Genomic DNA, 20,134 nt, shown 5'->3' on the forward strand with positions numbered 1-20,134 from the left:
GTGGTTACAGGACCAGATGGGGTGGTGCATACGTGCATCGGAAAACCTGATTCTGGGAATATTCTCTGATCCTTCAAATGGTAGCCTCAGTTGTGCTTTTGTTACTGCTGTACAATTAGCATAACACAATTTTGTCCCAAAAGTGAAAATATTCCTCTCTACACTTTCAAAGAGGGAATATGAGATTTTATCAAGTGGCTTGCACAGAACTAGTCACTTGGGTATCTGATCCAACCCAGCCATGGGAGTTTCCCCTGCTGGGTAGTCATGCCCTTAGAGGCCCAGATCTAAAACTGCTGCCCAGTACTACTAACTGGGTCACAAGCACAACGGTTGAGTCCAGTTAGTACAGACTTATGACCCTACATGAGGATGACTCAGACAGGTTGGTAACATTCTTCATCGTTCTGGGAAGTCTGAACATACAACTTTACCACATCATTTGTAGTCTAGCATGATGGACAGACAGTTGCATTGTTATGCCTGCCCTATCCATAACAAGGTTTAATCCTACTCAACAAGCTTAAAATATTGCACTGTTACCTCTAAATGGACGAAAATTAATCTTTGTTTACCATGATGTTTAGGTTTGGGAAACTTTCCTGCTTCTGAATTGACCATGAGCTTTTATAAATTTAAACTGAGACACTGACTCATTCCCTGATCCCCTCTGACACTGTAAGTCTTTTGTTTGATTTTACCTAGATTTTAAACTGCAAAGCCAGGAAACTACTGGCAAACAATCTTTTTTTTGTTGCTAGCTTCCTGCTGCATGATTGCAAGTGAGAGATTCATATGAATAAACATCCAGGGATGAATACATCCCCATGTAATTATAAATTTCAATCAATGCAGTTGCATAGGGGAGGAATTTGGCCTTTTACTGTAAATAGAAAAATCAAAACAAAAAAAGTAGTTATTATCCTGTTAATGTTTCTTGCTCATGGACACAGAAGGGGTACAATAAACTGTTTCCTGGAGCTCTGTTCCTGGCAGATCACTCCATCACCTCTCCTCTGAACTTTCTAATATGCAATGTTATTCAGTGACTACTGCAATCAATGGAAGTCTTGTCACTGACTTTAAAAGAAATGGTTCCTAGCAGTGGCTAGTATCTGATTTTTAAAGGAAAAAGTGAAAAATGAGAACTAGTGCTTAACACAGTCTGGAAAAAAAGTGAGGAATGTTTCATAATCTGGAGCACCAGCTTTGGTAAGAGCTTAAAATATGATCTCCATGACCCAGCTTAATTTTTATTTTTTTTGCCAGGTCTGAGACCTCTCCCACTTTAAGCCCTACTGATACTGTACCTAGACAACTGGGCAATATGGTACTAAGACAGAATAACCATCCTAATCCAGCAGTGGTCAGGAAGCATAGGGTCTCGTTACTCTTATCTTAGTACCCATAGCAGAATAATACAGTAGACACCTGAATACGTGCACTCGAGTTGCGTGTATCTTGGGTTAACGCCACTCAGAGGAGCGGGGAAACTGACCAGCGCTGCTGTGGTGGTCGGTTTCTCGGCTCCTGTGAGTGGTGGCAGCCAAAATGCCCTCATTGAAAGGAATGGCTGCTGCCCCTGACAGGAGTGGAGAAACCGCTCCTGTCAGGGGTGGCAGCCTCTCCACTCCTGACAGGGGTGGTGAGAGTCAGGCTGCGACCCCTAACGGGAGTGGTTTCCCAGCTCCTGTCAGGGGTGGCAACCTGACTCTTGGCTGCTGCCACTTACAGAAGCAGGGAAACTGACCAATGTTGCTGTGCTGGTCAGCTTCCTGGCTCAATCAAGTGGCAGGGAGCCAGGAAATAGGTGTTCTTGCACAACCCTGTGTAAGTCAAAATTCGCGCAACTTGCAGGAGACAGGAAACTAACCAGCAAAGCAGCGCTAGTTAGTTTCCTTTCTCCTGTGAGTGGCAGGCTGCCAAGAGCCTGGCTCTGGGCTGCCCATCACTCACAGGACAGGGGAAACTGACCAGTGCTGCTGCCCTGGTCAGTTTCCCCATTCCTGTCAGTGGCAGCAGCTGAAAGCCTGACTCCCTGCTGCTGCCACTGACAGGAACCATTGCCACACCTGAGAGGAGCAGGGAAACTGACCAGCGCATCAGTGCTGGTCAGTTGCTCATGTCCTGTGAGCAGGGCAGCCCAAAGCCAGGCTCCTGGCTGCCCACCACACTCAGAAGACAGGAAACTGACCAGCTCTGCTATGCTGGTCAGTTTCCTGGCTCCCCCAAATTGCGTGTACACAAGAACACAACTCCCGTGTAAGTCAGGGTCTACTGTGTATGTGGTATCACTGGATGTTAAATTATGGAGTCCTTTAAATACAATCAGTATCAATATTTGTCAGTGATCTCAAATATCAGTGAAAAAGTATTTCCTTTTGTTTGTTCTAAATTCACCTGTATAGTAAATGTTTATAATTTTGGGGCCTCAATTACACCAGTTTTTAACACACACCCTGTTGTGATTTTTTCTTCAATTAAATGTTCCCAAACATTTCTTCCAACAGACACACTCTTTGAATACTGTTTTTCAAACTAAGTGCTTCTTTTCTTTCTGGAGCTCTTCTTCTTTTGATAGTTTCCCTAGTTTCATTTACTTATACCTGTGTAATTTTCTACTTATCCCTAATTTCGGGACCAATAATATGATAAATATTTAAAAAAAACACTAATACCAAGAATCTTACCTCTCCAAACAGCAAACAGTTTTGACAGAATGTATCAACATGATCAAATCTGTACTAAGCATTATGGTGAAACCACCAGATTCCAGAAATGTAAGCACATTAGTTCATAGCATCCCTTGAAAGCTGTGTTAAAGCCATAAATATGAACCTGATACCAAACCTGTATGCACGTAGGCTCCATTATAAAAGTGACCTCTACTTTCAGGCCCCTTAATTGCTGCTTTGCACAGTTTGACTCTCCATACAATCCATTTTCAGTGATGTTGAGAACTACGGTTCTAGGGACTTCACCTGCACTAGTGGAGGCTCAATACCTCTAAAATCCAGGGGAGAAATGTCTGGCACCCAAAAAAATCAGGGAATGTTGCCAATACAGCATACAGACAGAGTTTCAAAAATATAACCCAAATGCCTCACCTGGAGTATTAGTAGCATCTGAATAATTGAAGGCGGAACCCTGGCTCTGGAACGTGACAGGGCATCTTCTAATTTAATATTGAGGGTTATAATGTTCCGAAAGTGCAAGAGAGCCAGCTGACGAACTGAGGGTTCCTTCCCCTAGGAACAAAAATGTCACAGTAAGAACGATAAGCCATTTAAAAATACCTGTCAGAATCTCAAGTGTAAGTGACTGACTTAAATCTTGAGTAGCAGGAATTGTACAGCAATACAAATTCAAAATACATATTTGGAATGGTTAAAAACAACCAGCTGGCAGATCCACAAGCTTTCAATTGACTCACATGATACTTCTGCATCACTTTTCCATCACTGCCATGGTCTGGATGATTTAGTCTGCAATTTGCAAACTGGAACAAACCTGGTGACACTGGCCCTTTAAGAGGAAGCAAGGCTAGGGTGCCAGAGCCCTATGGACACACTCCAGTTTGGCCAATTAACTGGGCTTGCAGGAGGAGAGACCTGGTGAGTCAGGGGAAGGGCAGGCAGCAAGAGCTGCCAGTGCTGGGGTACTTAATGTGGTTTCTGGGAGAAGGCTGATGGCAGGAGAGCAGCAAGATGGACTGGCTGGTTGGTGTCCCCACACCAGAATGTGAAGGTTGTGGACGGGCGATGGTCAAGGAGCAGCAGAGGCAGGTGCCTGCTGGCTCAAAGCCAGGCAATCAGGTCTGCGGGACAAAGACTGAAGGCCGGGGAGCTGCGAAGGAGCTTACCTCCCGACTTCTCCAAAGCCAACGAGCTAGACTCAGAACAACAGCGAGTGGGGCAGGGGAGTGAGGGATGCTCCCAGGAGAGAGGCTGTTGGGGTTCCCTCAGGAAAGAGCTGGGTTGCAGTCCAGCTGGAAGGGCTTGGCTGGCTATTCAGGACCAGAGAGAGAAACTGAGGCAAAAATTGCAGCAGCACCACCTTCAGCCAGAAAGGAGCGTGTCAGTGGTAACTGCCACACCTGGATACGCATGCAATTAGTGATCTTTCCTGAATGTACACCCTATAAGCATATTTTGGAATCCTAAACATAGTCGTAGTATAAAGTTTTAAAAGTATTGTAACAAAGGCAATGTTTAAAATTTCTGTTTACTTCCTCTAACTTGAGGGCAAGGTGAGAATTCACACTTTGTCTAGGCTTGGGACTTCCCTGCCCAGCACGAGCTTTTCCGCTTGAAAATTCAGGGAAGAATTAATGGAGAGGGAGCAACCTGCCATCCTTCCCTCCCTCCCGTACCCCGGTGGCCTGTAGGTGTGCATGTGGCACTTTTTCAAGCCAACAGGTATAACTGCAGGGGAGTACCACCAAAGGCTCTTCTCCTCCTGGCTCTACCACTGCTCAAAACCCACCTGTGTTCCTGCCCCAGCATGCTTCACGTCATAAGTGCATGCAGCCACTTTTTCTCCACAGAAGCCCTCATCTCATTAAAGAGAGCTCTTGCCCGAAAAAACATCATTCTAGCAACAATAGCAACCCCTGGTTTTGTCTGTATGAGGTGTAAGCCCAAATTTCCTTGTGTACTCTAAGTTTTACACTAGTGTGATTTACTTCAGTTGCTGACATGCAAGTCATCGGATACACATTCAGATTCCTCTGAAAATCCCAGTCACACGTCCCACAGAAAGAGAATGGGGACTTGTGTTCTCAAGGAACCAAGGGGCAGATTCTCAAAGAAAGTTAGATGCCTAGGGTGCATCTACACTAGGAACTAACTTTGAGTCTACACACATTTCCCCTTACTTCGAAGTTAACTTCAGAGTAGGGAGCCCAACTTTGAAGTCCTTATTCCATTGCCGGGAATGGAGTAGTGCCCTACTTCGAAGTAGGATGTGTACACACGCTCAACTGCGAAGCTGCTTACTTCAAAGTTGTACTTCGAATTAAGCAACTTCAAAGTTACTTTTGTAGTGTAGACACAGCCCTAGAGATGTACGTAGGTGCCTAGTGGGATTATCAAAAGCATCTAAGTGAGTTCAGTGCCCAATTTCCTTTGATCTGAGAGAGACAGAGGCAACTAACTCACCTAGCAACTTTTGAAACTCCCACCCAATATTTTGATCAGTTGGTAATTTACAAACATCGTGTACCAGTTTTAAGGGTGACATGTGGCTCAAGTCATTAGACGATGTGGCCCCATATGTTTTGTGCGCTTCAAGAACATTTTCAGATGTTTCATGTACTAGCACAAGCAACGTATTTGTAAAGTTTCAGCTTTCCCATAGAATTAGGATATTGTGCCTGCAAATGCAAATCTTCACACCGAAAGCATTTAGACACCTAATTAACTGATTTATCAATTAACTGTAGCTACAAAAATAACCCTGCATAATAAAAAACAGACTCTTTATTCAACAAGGAGGTCAAGTTTCTCAAGCATGTTCAAAATGATTTGGGGTAAAATTCTCTGCTGGTGTGAATTGGTCCAACTGTATTCATTTCAATGAATATGAATCAGTTTACCCCATTAACAAAACTGGAAGTGTCTGAAAATAACTTACAGAGTACATAATTTCCTGTCAATATTTTTAACGCTATGCTGAGTGCAGACACTTCAGATATATGCATGCACGAGACACGGCTGATCATGTACATGCTGAAGTCAACATAGTTATGCCTGCTTCACTGATTATCTTCCTTTTACTATTCATACCCTTTTCCTCTCATACATTTTGTCAGAAGGGCTAAACACCCTCCCGGTGTGCAGTTCTGCTTTTCAAAGTTTCCCCTTCATGTTCTTCACGAGTATTTCATCATGCATGCAAATGACTTGACTCTACCGAACAGCTGCACCAAAAGATTGGGCCCTCTGGGATAGTCTGACAGTTGGGCCAATTCGTTGATCAACCTGTCAAACAGCTCTTTCTGGATTCTGAAGTAATAAAGGAATATTTCACCTGCACAGGATAGAAAATAGCTTGAAGCATGGGCAGGACGTCACTGAAAAAGAAATCCCAAGTTTCAGCTAAGGTATCCAGCAGCTTCTGTCCTGCAAAACATTAAGTACTTCATTAGCTTGTTTTATGTTGCGAACAGTTAGTCAATGACATTAACTGATCAACACAGGAAATGATGTAATAAACTAGTTCCAGGAGAACAAAGGGGAATCACTGGCAGTTATTTTTAAAGCTTGGGAGGCTGTGGACGTTTTACCCTTGCCTGTACACAGGGTCAGTCTGTATGTGTGTCTTCTGGATCACAAAATTACTGAAACAATGAGAAGTCATGTGGCACCTTATAGACTAACAGATTTATTGGCACATAAGCCCACAAAAGCTAATGCTCCAATAAATCTGTTAGTCTATAAGGTGCCACAGGACTTCTCTTTGTTTCTGCAGATACAGACTAAGACGGCTACCCCTCTGATACAATTAATGCACTTCCAGCACAGAGATCCTAAGCCAGACTGTCACTTCCTCTTGCAATAAAACGCGCTGCAGGGGAGTGGTGGGGAATTAAATCTCTGACGATCCCTAGCTGGACATGCCACCACACTGTCCTACTCCTGTTCCAGCAAGAAACAAGCCATAGGGACAGTTTGAAAACTCCAGATCTGTAGGAAGCTGTCCACCTGGAGTTGCTGTGCATCCACAGCAGCCTCAGGTCCTGCTGCACCCAAACTTGCTGCACATTCAGGCACCCTCCCTTCAAGAGCAATCCCTGTCATAGGTGGGGCCCTGTGGTGCTTTAGGCTGCACTGGTTCTTTGTAATCTCCACTGGCTGCAGAGGGGGCAATGGGCATTCTCCTCTGCCCTTACCAGGTCTGCCCTGTCTCTAAGCCTTGGTCTCAATGGGCTCTGAATCTGCAGAGAAGCTCCTGGACAGAGGGGAACAGTGGCACAGGTGGGGAGAGTGGGAAGGGGCAGACTCTCACACAGCGGTATAAGTTACAGTGGCTACATCACCACCAGAACCTTGTATTTAGTTCACACCTTTCATTCTCTAGGTCCCTGAAACATTTGCAAGCTTGGGCCAACTGCCCCTTTGTTACCAAGATCTGCATGGTCCTTCTCTGAACACCTTTAAACAGTAGAGGTGCTAGACAAGAGCAGGGGTGTCCTTTAGGAGAGGGAGTTCAAGTCTCTGCTCTATCACAGATTTCCCAGGTGACCTTGAGCAAGGTCCTTGATCTCTCTCTGCCTTGTTTTCTGCCTATGACATGGGCATAACAGCCCTGCCCTACCTCAAAGGGGTGTTGCGAGGAGCCATACCATAAGGTTTGTCGGGTGCTCTGCACAGTAAAGGCAGCCGTATAAGTCCCACAGAGAGTATAAAAATGAATCAGAGCTATGCATCTCCTAGAACTGGAAGGGGCCTTTGGAAGTCATCTAGTCCAGTCCCCTGCCCTCTTGGCAAGACCCATGCACCATCCCTGACATCTGTTTGCCCCAGTCCCTAAATGGCCTCCTCAAGGACTGAGCTCACAACCCTGGGTTTAACGGGCCAATGCTCAAACCACTGAGCTATCCCTCCCCTGCAAAGGTAGTGTTAATATTGATTTCTGTTACAGCAGTGTCTACAAACCCCAGTCATGATTAGGGTGTCACGGTGCTAAGGGCTGTATAGACAGAGGCCAGAGACAGCACCTGGATGTAAGACTTTTCTGGCTAAGTAAGTGTTGGTAGGGGTCTTTAAGATAGGGGATTGGGTTGGGGGCGGTCCCAGGAGGGATTCTGGGTGTAGGAGGGGTGAGGGGCTCTAGCTGGGGCAGAGGGCTGGAGTGCAGGAGAGGTTCAGCGCTTACCTCAGGCAGCTCCCAAAAGTGACCAGATCAGCCCTCTGGCAGCACCTCCTAGGTTGGGTGGAGACAGAGGAGGAGAACAGTGGTCTCTGTGCACTGCTGCCCACAGGACCAAACCCATAGGTCCCAGCTCTTCCAGGCCAAAGGGCGCTGTGGAGTTGGAGTGGGGGCAGCATGTGGAGACCATCCCTGGGGGCCACAGGGAGATGTCTGCCATTTCTGAGAGCAGCATGGAGTGAGAGTGGGCAGGAAGCCTATCTTAGCCCTACCTGCTACTGCACGACCAGCGGCAGGCGGGGGCATCTGGGCCCTTTTAAATTGCCTGGGTCCCTGGGAAATTGCCCTCTTTGCCCCCTCCTGTCACTTACATTTCAGGGAAAGTTTACTAAGTGCCCTCCATTTTTTAAAGCAATGAACTGCAATAACAGTGACTCAGAACAGCTGGTGAACAGTAAACTGCATTTTCCCAGACAGGCTTTTACAGTGGGTTGTGGAAGAATGCTTAGAATCAACTGGTGATTAGCATATTTCACACAAAAGAATCTGACTTTCATGTCTTCTGAGAACGTGTTTCTTTTACTGTCAAAAAAAGGCATTTGGATTTCCTACAGTATTTACAGAAATAAAGGAAGCTCAGCTCATGTAAGCCTAGGCCTGATGTGGTCATTCTTGTAGGAAACACATGCAATATTTTCCATGGTCCCACAGTATTTTTACACCACACGAATTTTAATGACCTATTTTAAGTAAACTGTACATAGCATTAAATCAATTTAGCAACCTAGCCTAAGAGTTTCCTGACATGTCACACGCGCAGCTTGCTTATTCTGTAACTGAAATGAAACTCAGAAAGCTTGCATTTCAGTGCTTGTTTCTCACTTTTACCTCTTCAATATTATCATCAATTCAATATCAAATTTTCTTAAAATTTACAGTTTAACAAATTTAAGCAACTGCAACAAGCAATTTAAAAAATTAACTGGTTTCTCCTTTTCATTTACCAATTTGGGATTGAAAAATCTGATGTATAGTTTGAAGCAAGCTGCGAAAATCTTGCTATCTTTATGGTCCAGGTGTGTGTGTGATGTTGTAGGTGTTATGTTAAATAATTTAAGCAATCTATGTTCAGCTCTAGAGGGGTTTGAGAAATTTAATGCAAAATTTGTTTTCTGCTTGCTGTGGTCAGGGGAATTGTCTGTTCATTAAGAGATTTCAATAATAGTGTTGATCAAATCACATAAGTAGGCAGCCATGAAAAGTCACATTTAAAATTCAGGCAGCTGTAAGTAATGCCAATGTCTGTTTTCAGGAAACTCAACAAACGGCATATTTAGATTAAGAGGCATTTTAATATTGTGGGGCAACCGAAAGAAAAATGGTTACTTACCTCTTGTAACTGTTCTTTGAGACGTGGTGCTCATAGCCATGCCAGTAGTGTCTGCATGCACCGCATACATGATCATCAGTATCAGAGAGGTACCTGTGTTAGTCTGTATCTTTGAGAACAACAAGAAGTCCTGTGACACCTGACAGACTAACAGATATTTTGGAGCATAAGCTTTCATGGGCAAAGACCTGCTTCATCACATGCATGCAATCTGGGCATAAAGGCATGCATCTGATGAAGCAGGTCTTTGCCCATGAAAGCTTATGCTCCAAAATATCTGTTAGTCTGTCAGGTGTCACAGGACTTCTTGTTGTTCTCGATGACCATAAGAGAATTTTTGCTTAGCATATCTGGCAGGCTGTGGGGCTCCGTGGTACGGCAACTTCATGGTGCGGTATATAGGACATTGCCACCCTTATGCCCTCTTGGTTCTTTCTTGCCATAGTAATCCAACAGAGGGGATGTGGGCAGGATTTGGAATGGACATGAGCAACCCATCTCAAAGAACAACAGCTATGAAAGGTAGGCAACTGTTTTTTTTCTCCTTCAAGTGATATCTAATGTTGATTCCAATAAGTGATCACCAGAAATTTCCAAGAAGGAGGGGTTGGAATTCACCAGTTGGTGCCTGCAGAACTGCCCTGCCAGAGGCTGTGTTGTCCCATGCCTCCTGGGTAAAGGCTCAGTGAGACATGACGGCATGGACGGATGACCATGTGGCTGCAGTGTTCTCCATTAGAACCAACAAGCTCTGGTCCTGCAGCTGCATTTGAAACATCAGGCAGGCGAGGCAAACTCCTTGCAGCTCCCTGATATAGGTATACAGTGAGAGTGTAGGGTCAGATCACAGACCTGGAGTCCTGAGGCTGTTCAGGTGTGCACCCATCTCATCTCCAATGGATCCAAGGTGAGGAAGAGGTGGTTGAAGCTTGCAGAAGGGTACCTCTGCCCAGATCTCCTGTGACTGCAACCATGGATTCAAGGAGACCAGCCAACGAGGTGACAAGCCTGCCTATGAAGTCTTGGCCGAGCCTGTATACCTTCACCAACCAGAACTTCAGGGGACACAGGCACAGTCTGCGTGCTACACAACGTCTGTGCAGGACATCATATGCTGGAGGAATTGCACGCAGGTCCCTGTGGTTGTTGGGAACTACTAGAAAGAACAGATGAGGTCTAACAGGGCCCGGAAGCAGCTCTCAGGCATGGAAGCTGTTGCCTTTATGTGGTCCAGCAGAGCCCAGTAAAATTATGAGCTCATTCACTAGGAGGCCTAGGTCGATAAAAATTGCTCTCACATTTGCAGTGCGAGACACAACCTGCTCTTGGGAATTGCCCTTGATGAGCCAGTCATCCAGGAATAGGAAGACATGCACCCAGCGCTTCCAGAGGTAGTCTGCTATTACCGCCATGCATTTAGTGAACACCCGGGAAGCCATCAAGAGGCCAAAGAGAAGAACACTAAACTGATAATGGCGACCATTGACCATGAACCTGAGAAACCCATGAACTCAGAAAATGGGTATGTGGAAGTACACATCCTTTAAGTCCACTGGATTTGACAACATCTCTTCTGCAGCATTTATAGAGCTCCAGTGAATGCAAGTGTGAGAGAATAAGATGCCGTGTACAGAGATAGAGCCAGATTCTACTCCCATTTTCAGTGATGTTAATCTGAAGTAATTCCAAAGGACAACTATCTTCAGTAGAGATACATAAGATTTACGCTGGTGTACATAAGAATAGAATCTGGGCATTCTGAATTTTTATTCCTTCTCTCTGCATTTATATTCTTAATACTTTGATTCTTTCAAATATAAAATAAATCTCATTAATAATTGCCTCAGGTAGGTAATATTTATAACCACTTTGACTGTAGAAAGACAAATGGAGCCATCGTAACACAAGGGGCCAGCTTCTGACCTCATTTATGCCAGAGTAAAGCCAGAACAACTCTAATAAAGGCAGCAGAATTACTCAGGATTTGCACAGGTGTAAGGGAGATGAAAGTGTGTTCCCATGACTTTTCAGCTAGTGGGAATGCAGGGCTTATATTGTCATTTAATGCAATACTGCATTCTGTTTTCACAGTTATTTATTTAAGCAGGTTATGTCTGGGCTGTCAGGTAAAATGTCCAAACTGGAGGTTTACTTGTCTGATATGTTAGGCAAACATTTTCTTCTTGGTGGAAGCCAATATGAACATAAAACTGTAAGTGACACTGGAACAATCTGCTGTTATGGACTTGATCCAAAACCCAGGGAAATCGGTAAAAGGAATCTCATTCATTTCAGTACGCTTTGGATTGGGTGCATTGTGCAGATGTAGCATTGCTAAAGTCTGATTTACCTTCATAAAACCGGATCTTGTCCCTCAGTATTACCATGCCTTTTGTAAGCAGCTGATTCTGTAAATAAAATAAACACACCTTTTATTTCTACAACTCTCTATTTCTCTGAAGTCAAAGCAGATATTGTTTTAAACAAGAATGCTGTTTTAATGGCTGCTGCTCATCAGTCAATTTCTACTTCTATGTACACCGTCTTGTTTGTACTGAGTAGGGCACTTGTAAAATAGTAATAACCATATCTTATTTCTTCCAGAGTAGAACATCTTCCATCAGAGGACACAAAGCCTTTTACAAACCAACATAAGCTGTACAATATTTAATAAGCAATGGAGGTAGATATTGTATTTTAAAAATAATGTAATACATAATTATTAATAAATGGCTTCCTGATTAATTATATCATAAGAAACTTGAGGAATCCCAAAGAATTGGAATGTAAATTAAATATCTGGACCCTATCCAAAAGGATACATTTACTAAAACATGTTTTATGCTGATATTTACTATATAATTTTTTTTCTTTCACTATAAAATGACCTATTAAAACCAAATCTCATCAGCCAATAAATGATCATAACAGGACCTAATCCAAAGCCATTGAAGTCAATGGGACTCTTTCCCCAGGTGAAAGAGTTTTCAATCAGGATGTAGATCATATCAGAAAATTAAGTCAAATAGTATTTGAAGGAATCCCACTGTCTCAGTCGGGGGCAAATCTTGTCCATTTTGCAGCTATGATCTCAACCCTTTCTTTGTAAGTGACCCCAATCAAGTTCCTTAATATTGTCTTTAAAAGACATATGGTACAAAGACACCTGGTCATGTACTTCAGTATCTGATCTGGTATGAAATTTCAAGCAATGTGACATGAAAATTGATAGAAGGGGAACAAATCTGATGTTCGCCCTTAGCCACAAAATAATAGAACGATAAGGGGATTTGCTAATGCTTGTTCAGCCAATTGATTTCACTCAGCAGCACTGACAAATAAGAAACTAAATGAAAAATGAAAACTCCCACAAACCTGTAGATACTCAGTAAAAAAGGATCCCAGCTCAGTTTTCAGTAGTTGCCTGTATTAGAGAATAAAGAGCCTAACATAAGAATTTATACAACCAACAAATTATACCAAATGTGTGTTGTGTGTACAGAGGAAGATTGCTGCTCTTACAAAGCATTTTAAGTTGCATAGTTTTCTTTTCAAAAATGCTTAACCAGAAGCATATTAAACAGGAATTGCACACTATATAATAAACCACTATCTCTAAATGTCAGAAATATTTCTTATAGGAGATTTAGGCTATGTCTACACTACCCAAAAACTTCGAAATGGCCATGCAAATGGCCATTTCGAAGTTTACTAATGAAGCACTGAAATACATATTTAGCGCCTCATTAGCATGCTGGCAGCCGCGGCACTTCGAAATTGATGCGGCTCACCACCGCGCAGCTCATCCAGACGGGGCTCCTTTTTGAAAGGGCCCCGGCAACTTTGAAGTCCCCTTATTCCTATGAGCAGATGGGAATAAGGGGACTTCAAAGTAGCTGGGGTCCTTTCGAAAAGGAGCCCCGTCTGGACGATCCGCGTCAATTTTGAAGTGCCGTGGTCGACCGCATGCTAATGAGGCGCTGAATGTGTATTTCAGTGCTTCATTAGTAAACTTTGAAATGGCCATTTGCATGGCCATTTTGATGTTTTTGGCTAGTGTAGACATGACCTTAGACCTTTTAATGAACGTATTTATGGTACAAACATTTATGATCAGCATGATTTTCTTAACTAAAAGAAGAGGGGTTGAATTCCGCTGTATGGGTGTAAATTTGGTGTCACACCACTGAAGACTCTCGAGTTAGTCTGTATTTACATATATGTAACTGAGACCAGACTTTCATATTACTTACAGTTCAAAAGTGGAAGAATGTAAAAAAGAAGAAAAAGAAAAAAAAAGCTAAGCATTCTATACTGGTAGAAGAGCAAACCGGAGGATTTAGAAATGACACAATGCCAATGGAATGAGTTTGGCTTGCTTAAGTGAGGTGTGGTCTGAGCCTTAAGTGACTTAAATAACAGAATTGTGCAAAGTATTCATAAAGAAACCTGAAACGCAGTGAAACTCTCTGGGTTTTGTGACAAACCTGAAACTGAGCCAAGTGTCATAAACGTCCATGGTGAATATAGGCCCGTCAAATTAAAAGTATGACACAGGTTTAGTGCACTCATGTGAGGCTTGTATATTTTTGGCTCTAAATCTGCAAGATACTAATATAAATAAACATAAACTCACTTTTAAGTCTTCCTGTTGCTTCTATCTACTTTGGTGGAGTTTGAAATAAACACCTAAATGCTAGTCCAAATGAAAAAAATTCTAGTTCTTCATTATTAAAGCTTACATTTACCTGATTAGGTATTAAGCTATGAAAGAAGTGAAGAGTTTCTTTTTTGCCAAGTACAAAATCTGACAGCAACTAAGGAAATGCTGCTGAAATTTGCCTTTTTTTGTATCCAATTAGTGTCCTGAAGCTCAGAGGAGAGTCAGCTATAAATATTCATCATCTTTAATACTGGAAATCCTGCTTCATCACCCCTTCCTCTTCCTTCTCTTTTGTCCTTAATTTTTAAGAAGTGTAAATAATAACTACCAACTAAAGGAATAAGAAAAGAGAACTCCCCCCAGGTCTAACTATATGGTTATTCATACCCCAGAGGCACAGATACAAAAGAGCTAAGCCAGGAGAGAATCTACATGAGCTTTTGTTAATGATTTTTTATTTTGATTTTTAAAAAAAAACTTGGCTGAAAATTAAAGTGAAAATAGTAATTATGGGACATTAACTTAAGCAGTGCCTTTTTTGTATAAAAAAAAAATGTGCCAGTACTCGGCTGGCTCCCTGCCACCTCCCACCCCCCGCAGCCAATCCCATGTACTACACAAAAAATGCACTGCCCTTAAATCTTTTCTCAGCCAAACTCACATTGATCAAATTGATAAGGGCTGAACACAAGCTATGTTAAGGAGCCCAGGATGTAAATCAATTACACTTTGGGGCTACTTCTTCACTTAAGCTGGGTCTACACCACAAAATTCTGTCTACAGAAGTCAATGACAACATAGCTTTGCCAACAGAATCTCTGTCCACAGAACACGTCCACACTAAACACGGGCTCCCCCTGTTGACGCCCTGTATCAAGAGAGAGGCCACACTGCCCAGCCTTCTGTCAACAAAACAGCCAACCTGAAACTCTGCAAACAGGGCTGCCAGGTGAACCAGAAGCCCCCCTCTGTTGACAGAGGGCCCCCTGGCGTGTCTACGCTATTTTTCTGTCTTACAGAATCTGTCTACAGAGGCACCATGCCTCAAACGTTTAAGACAGAATTCTGCCAGGAAAAAGAGTGTGTTCTATCAACAGATTCTAGACAGAACACATTTGTACTGTGATGCTCCCTAGTTTTGTTGGCAGAAGGCCTCTTCTGCAGACAAAACTTTTTAGTGTAGATACAGCTTCACTGTTTTCAGCAATGTAATTCCACCAGCTTCGGGAGAGAATCTCATGTTTTATAGCTGTGTAAATGAAAGCAAAATCAGTCCCTTTGGCTCTAAATGTCATTTACTCCCTCTTAAGGCAACCTTACACTTTTACAGTGTTGGAAAGGAACGTAGGTGTAAATGAAGCCAGGCTCTCTCTGTCCTTTAATAGCTGTATTCAGGGTAGAGAACACTCGTGGGTTTGACCATTATTTTCTTGGAACGTATTTGTACTTATAACTACAGCTACATAACTTTGGGAACAATCTGCTTTGTTTTATCTCTCTAGCATGCATTCCACTTGTAACCCCTCTCCTTCAACAATCTTTATTTTCTGCAGATGGGCCCAAAATAAAATCCCAGATCAGAAGGGGGTAAGTTTGGATCAGGGGAGGGAAAAGACACTCAGCCCTACCCCATTCTTCCCATACTGCTGAATATGATGGAGAGTCCCAGGATGGCCCTGGTATGTCAAAAGGGGTCATGGTATGGAAAAGACTGAGAGCCAAGGGTTGCACTATGGGACGAGGGATCAGGAGACCTGGTTTCTAGTTCAGAGTTTGGTAATGACTGGCTACATGGTCCACCAAGACTGCCAACCTAGAGACTAATCAGTGTCAAATGTAACGGTGTTTTTGCAAAGGGAAAATTTGCCGACCACAAAGAACAGAAATTTGACACGCTGAATGAAAGGATAATAATCCCTCTTATTATCTTGCAGATGTGAAGAAAATACAGCCTTTAAGGTGACACTTTCCAGGTTTGAGCTTTGCCTCACGGTAATAATTTTTTGTTTGAAAAAAGTGCAGTGATGTGTGAGATACGAAAGGGTGATTTTGTTTGTCCTACTTCAGAATAACATTACATTTTAATTTTTAGGTAAAGCTACATCAATAATGTCTGATGCATGACCTTTGCAAATAATTCTTAATGCACTGAACTAAATCTGAAAAAAGTATCCAAAATCTGCATATTGATCATGTGGAGAAGAAAAACGTAGTTAAGTCAGAAAGCAGCCAGTTCAGGAGAGACAGCTGCTGCTGCTTCCACAAATGTGTTCTAATCTGCTTAAGTGACTGTCTAGCAACTGGCATTTGCACTAAGGTTTCCTCTTGATATGCAGCTTCTTCCTGACTTGTACACAGCCCAAGCCACTTATCTTCCCCTCACAATAGTGTTTTTATGAAGGATCATAGAATGTATAAGGAGCTTTATAAAAAACACAATTCCCAGGTAGTCACTGAAAAGTAAAAACAATGAAAAGTCCTGTGGCACCTTACAGACTTGAGATATTTTGGAGCATCAGCTTTCGTGGGCAAAGACCCACTTCGTCAGATACATGACGTCATGTCATAAACAACACATCAGCAGCTGGAAACGTAGGGTGTAAAACAATGCATACTGTTGCTTAGAGATTGAGAATTCCAGTCACGGTAGCATCCGCAGGGCTCCTAATGGTTTGGAAGGGTGTACGCATTTCCTGAAACTGATGATTTTGGACTTTGCTTTGTTACAGACATGGGAACAATTTTCAAACCATCAGGAGCCCTGTGGACGCTACCATGACTGGAATTCCCAACCTCTGAGCAACAGCATGCATTGTTTTACTCTACACATTTCCAACTGCTGATGTGTTGTTTATGACAGAAGTGTCTGATCTAGATTCTGCAATGTGTCCTCAATCAGCTCAGGTCTGAATTGTCAGCAGTTGTTCACCCCTAAGCAAAAATAAATGATCAACTGAGCAAAAAGTACAAACCAGGTTTATCATTAAACTAACCAAAACAATGGCCCAACATGTAAGAGCTTAACCAATCATAATCTGGAAAGAAAACTTTATTAACAGCCAATCTACTGAAAACCCAGTGAAAAGAAAACTTTGGCCCAACTCTGTTACCAGGCGTATGGGAGCATACCAAGAGTAATTCCACTAAGGCTCCATCTTGTTGCTCCTTACACTCTGGTTACACTCTGGTTTTGTAACTTACATCTGCTGCAGAGTGCTTGAGATAGCACCATTTGTTTCCATGGCATAAGCAGGTCATTGCATTTAGTTTTTCTCACTGATGTGCAGACAAGAGTCTTGCAGTAAATACAACTAACCAGAAACAAGCACCTAACCAATAAAGACAGATGAATGATATTATCAGTTCCAACAGAAACAACTGAAGAAACAGGGCCTTGCTCTGGAAGTTGTCAGCAACATTTGCTGGCCAGTAACAGTTTCCTAAAACTGTGCAGCACCATCTCTGTGTTACTCACCTGACTCCTTCGTTGAGGTTGTAAAGTTCATGGTCTGGGAGCCCTTTACGTTGGAACACTGCTATGACTCCATTATGGATGCTGCAAGCAGGAATTAGGAAATGAGTCATTACTCTCATGTGTTTGAAATGTAACCACTTCTGCAAGCTACACATCAGCTTCCAGAGACCTCACAGTCTACAGTGACTACAGGTTCCACCTCTCCGGTCTGGCACCCTCAGGACCTTGCCGGACCAAGGTGGTTAAAGCCCCTGGGTCCCTAGTCGCCCCTGCTGGCATCCCACAGCTCACTACAGTAGCAGTAGCTTTGCGCGGGACAGCCGGGGGGTGCCGGCTCCCCAGTCCCAGCTCTGTGCAGGGCAGACAGGGGATGCTGGCTCCCTGGCCCTGGCTCCACATGCAGCAGCCACTTCCCTGGCCCCAACTCTGTGCGGAGCAGCCAGTTCCCCTGCCCCAGCTCCAACTCCACGTGGGGCTGCAAGCTCCCCAGTCCAGGGCTGGCTCCCTGACCCCGTGCAGGGATGCTGCCTGCGGCTCTGCTGTCCTGCACAGGAATGCTGCCTCTGGCAACAGCCCCACTGTTCTCCTGGGGCTGCCAGGAGGCCAGCTTTGTTTGCCCTCCTGCCCTGGCCCTGTGGTCCAGGAGTATCCCTCTTCCTGCTGGACCAGGGGTGTTGCTAGACCAGAGAATGCCAGTTTTCAGGGTGCAACCAGTAGTGTTTGGTATCCAGCCTGAGACACTTTAAATGGGGCCTGATTTCCAGAGGCGGATGACCTTTTTGAAAAATCAGGATTTCAATATACAAAAACGGAGGTACTCAAAATCATTAGACACTCTTGAAACGATAGGCCTATATATTTTACTCAAAAGAAGAAGGGCCCCATCACAGAGGACATATATTACTACAAGTTAGGTGATGACATTCTGTGTTATTATTGATATACTTATTTTAAGCTATGGTTATTTGATTTCTTTACCAATAATCAGCAGTGAAGCACAAAATGAAGTTAGGACCATAAATATAATGCTATTTCACTGAAATATGTTCAGTCAGGTCACAAGATGGTTCAGAATTTTTAAAAACTTTCAGAGAAAATAATATGGACACATTTTTCTGATAGGTTTTTGGCTAATTTCACTGGACATCCTTCATTCAATTTTCTTATGAAAAATAACAGTACTATCACTAAAAAGCATCCGTTAACACAGACCAATTCATTTCTACTCGCCACCACTCTGAAATGTATCCTCCCGCCCTAGATAGAGAAAAACCCACTGAAAAAAATCAGATGATATTTAATGTTTATAAAAGTTAGCCATCAACGGTGGTAGTGACAAACCAGGTTCAGATATAATCCCTGCTCCACACCCACACGGAATTCCACTTGTACTTTTCTTGTAGACAAAGGCTATTTACAGAGTCAGTTTTGCCTGTGTGTTTCTGCTGTGACCAAACATGACTGTGCACAAAGCACCAACCTCCAAAGTCACAAGCTATGTCTAGAAGCGTAGGTGGGCGCCTAATATTAATTCACACAGCGTAAGGCTGCCACCTATCGTAGTTTCCACGATGCCCAAATTTTGAAGGGCCGCTCTGAAAATTTTCAAAACATGATATGATGGGCCTTATCTGGCCATCCTTACTCCCTCTTGTTATGCATAGCAGTTCCACTGACTTGAAGAGGACTCCATGAATAACAGTTACTCCGGGCAGGTCTACACTACAGAATTACTTTCATACAACTGTGTCACTCAGGGGTTTAAAAAACTCATACCTCTGAGCAACAGAGTTATACCTACATAACCCCAGCACTGTATCAACAGAAGAGTGTCTTCCCCCAGCCCAGCTACCATCTCTTGTGAAGACCAACTGACTACGTAGAGGGGAGCTGCCAGCATAGAGTATCTTCACCCAAGGGCTACCACAGCGTGGCTGTGCTGATGCAGTGTTTTATGAGTAGATCTGCCCTCAGACAGTCCTGAAATACATAAAAGGCTCAGAGCGAGTCTGATGTGATGAGGCACCACAGCTTAAAGAATTTATTTCTGAGGACGAAGCTGAAACATTAACTCAAACAGCACATCTATCCTTCGAGCTGGAGCTGTAATTTCCAGTTTAGACAGCTATACGTGTGCTAGCTCTGGCTGAGCAAGTGCGCTAAAATTACAGAGTACCCAAGGCAGCAAAAGCAGCGGGAGGGGCTAGCCACTTGAGTACGCACCTATGGTCTCTGCCAGCCCCTCCTGTTGCTCCCACCACAGCATCTACACTTCTCTTTTTAGCACACTGCTAGGTGAGTGCTAGCAGAGCTGTGCCTACCGCACCTAGGCACGCTACCCCCACCTCAGACTGTAGATGGACTTTATGCCGACCAACTACCTCTCCAGGTGTTTTGCCACATGATTCCACACCAGGCTTTTTCTCTATCAGTTTAACATGGAGTTGAAAGCAGCTCTTCACTCATGAAAATATTCTGGTTAAAACAATAAGTGTATGTTGGTCCAAGCATTTGCACCTCTACCCCAAGCAGCCTTACCTCAGTGGGAATACAGGGGAGACTGGGTCTCTGGCAGACAGGCTCTTCTGGGGAATCTCGGCACAGCAGGAGTATCTATGTGTATCGTGTACTTTCTCCTGTAGAGAAGATTGCTTCCCCACTCTCTGCACCACAGCCTTACTTTATGGTAAGGGTGAAGGGGAGTCCTGTCCCCAATAAAGACTGGCATATACAC

At 43.5% G+C, this 20,134-nt stretch overlaps 1 protein-coding gene across 3 annotated transcripts in view; it reads right to left on the minus strand.

Moving 5' to 3' along the window:
• PRR5 (proline rich 5) overlaps window positions 1–20,134 on the minus strand; it is a 126,934-nt gene that overhangs the window by 27,621 nt on the left and 79,179 nt on the right. For all 3 annotated transcript variants that reach the window (XM_075003598.1, XM_075003605.1, XM_075003589.1), the window contains exons 4-8: window positions 17,401–17,481; window positions 12,638–12,686; window positions 11,613–11,670; window positions 6,031–6,122; window positions 3,108–3,248 (exon numbers count right to left, since the gene is read on the minus strand). In XM_075003598.1, the coding sequence (XP_074859699.1) occupies window positions 3,108–3,248; window positions 6,031–6,122; window positions 11,613–11,670; window positions 12,638–12,686; window positions 17,401–17,481 (421 nt within the window). The remainder of the gene's footprint in view (window positions 1–3,107; window positions 3,249–6,030; window positions 6,123–11,612; window positions 11,671–12,637; window positions 12,687–17,400; window positions 17,482–20,134) is intronic.

The sequence above is a fragment of the Carettochelys insculpta genome, chromosome 1 (genome assembly GCF_033958435.1).
Source record: "Carettochelys insculpta isolate YL-2023 chromosome 1, ASM3395843v1, whole genome shotgun sequence".
Lineage (NCBI taxonomy): Eukaryota > Metazoa > Chordata > Testudines > Carettochelyidae > Carettochelys > Carettochelys insculpta.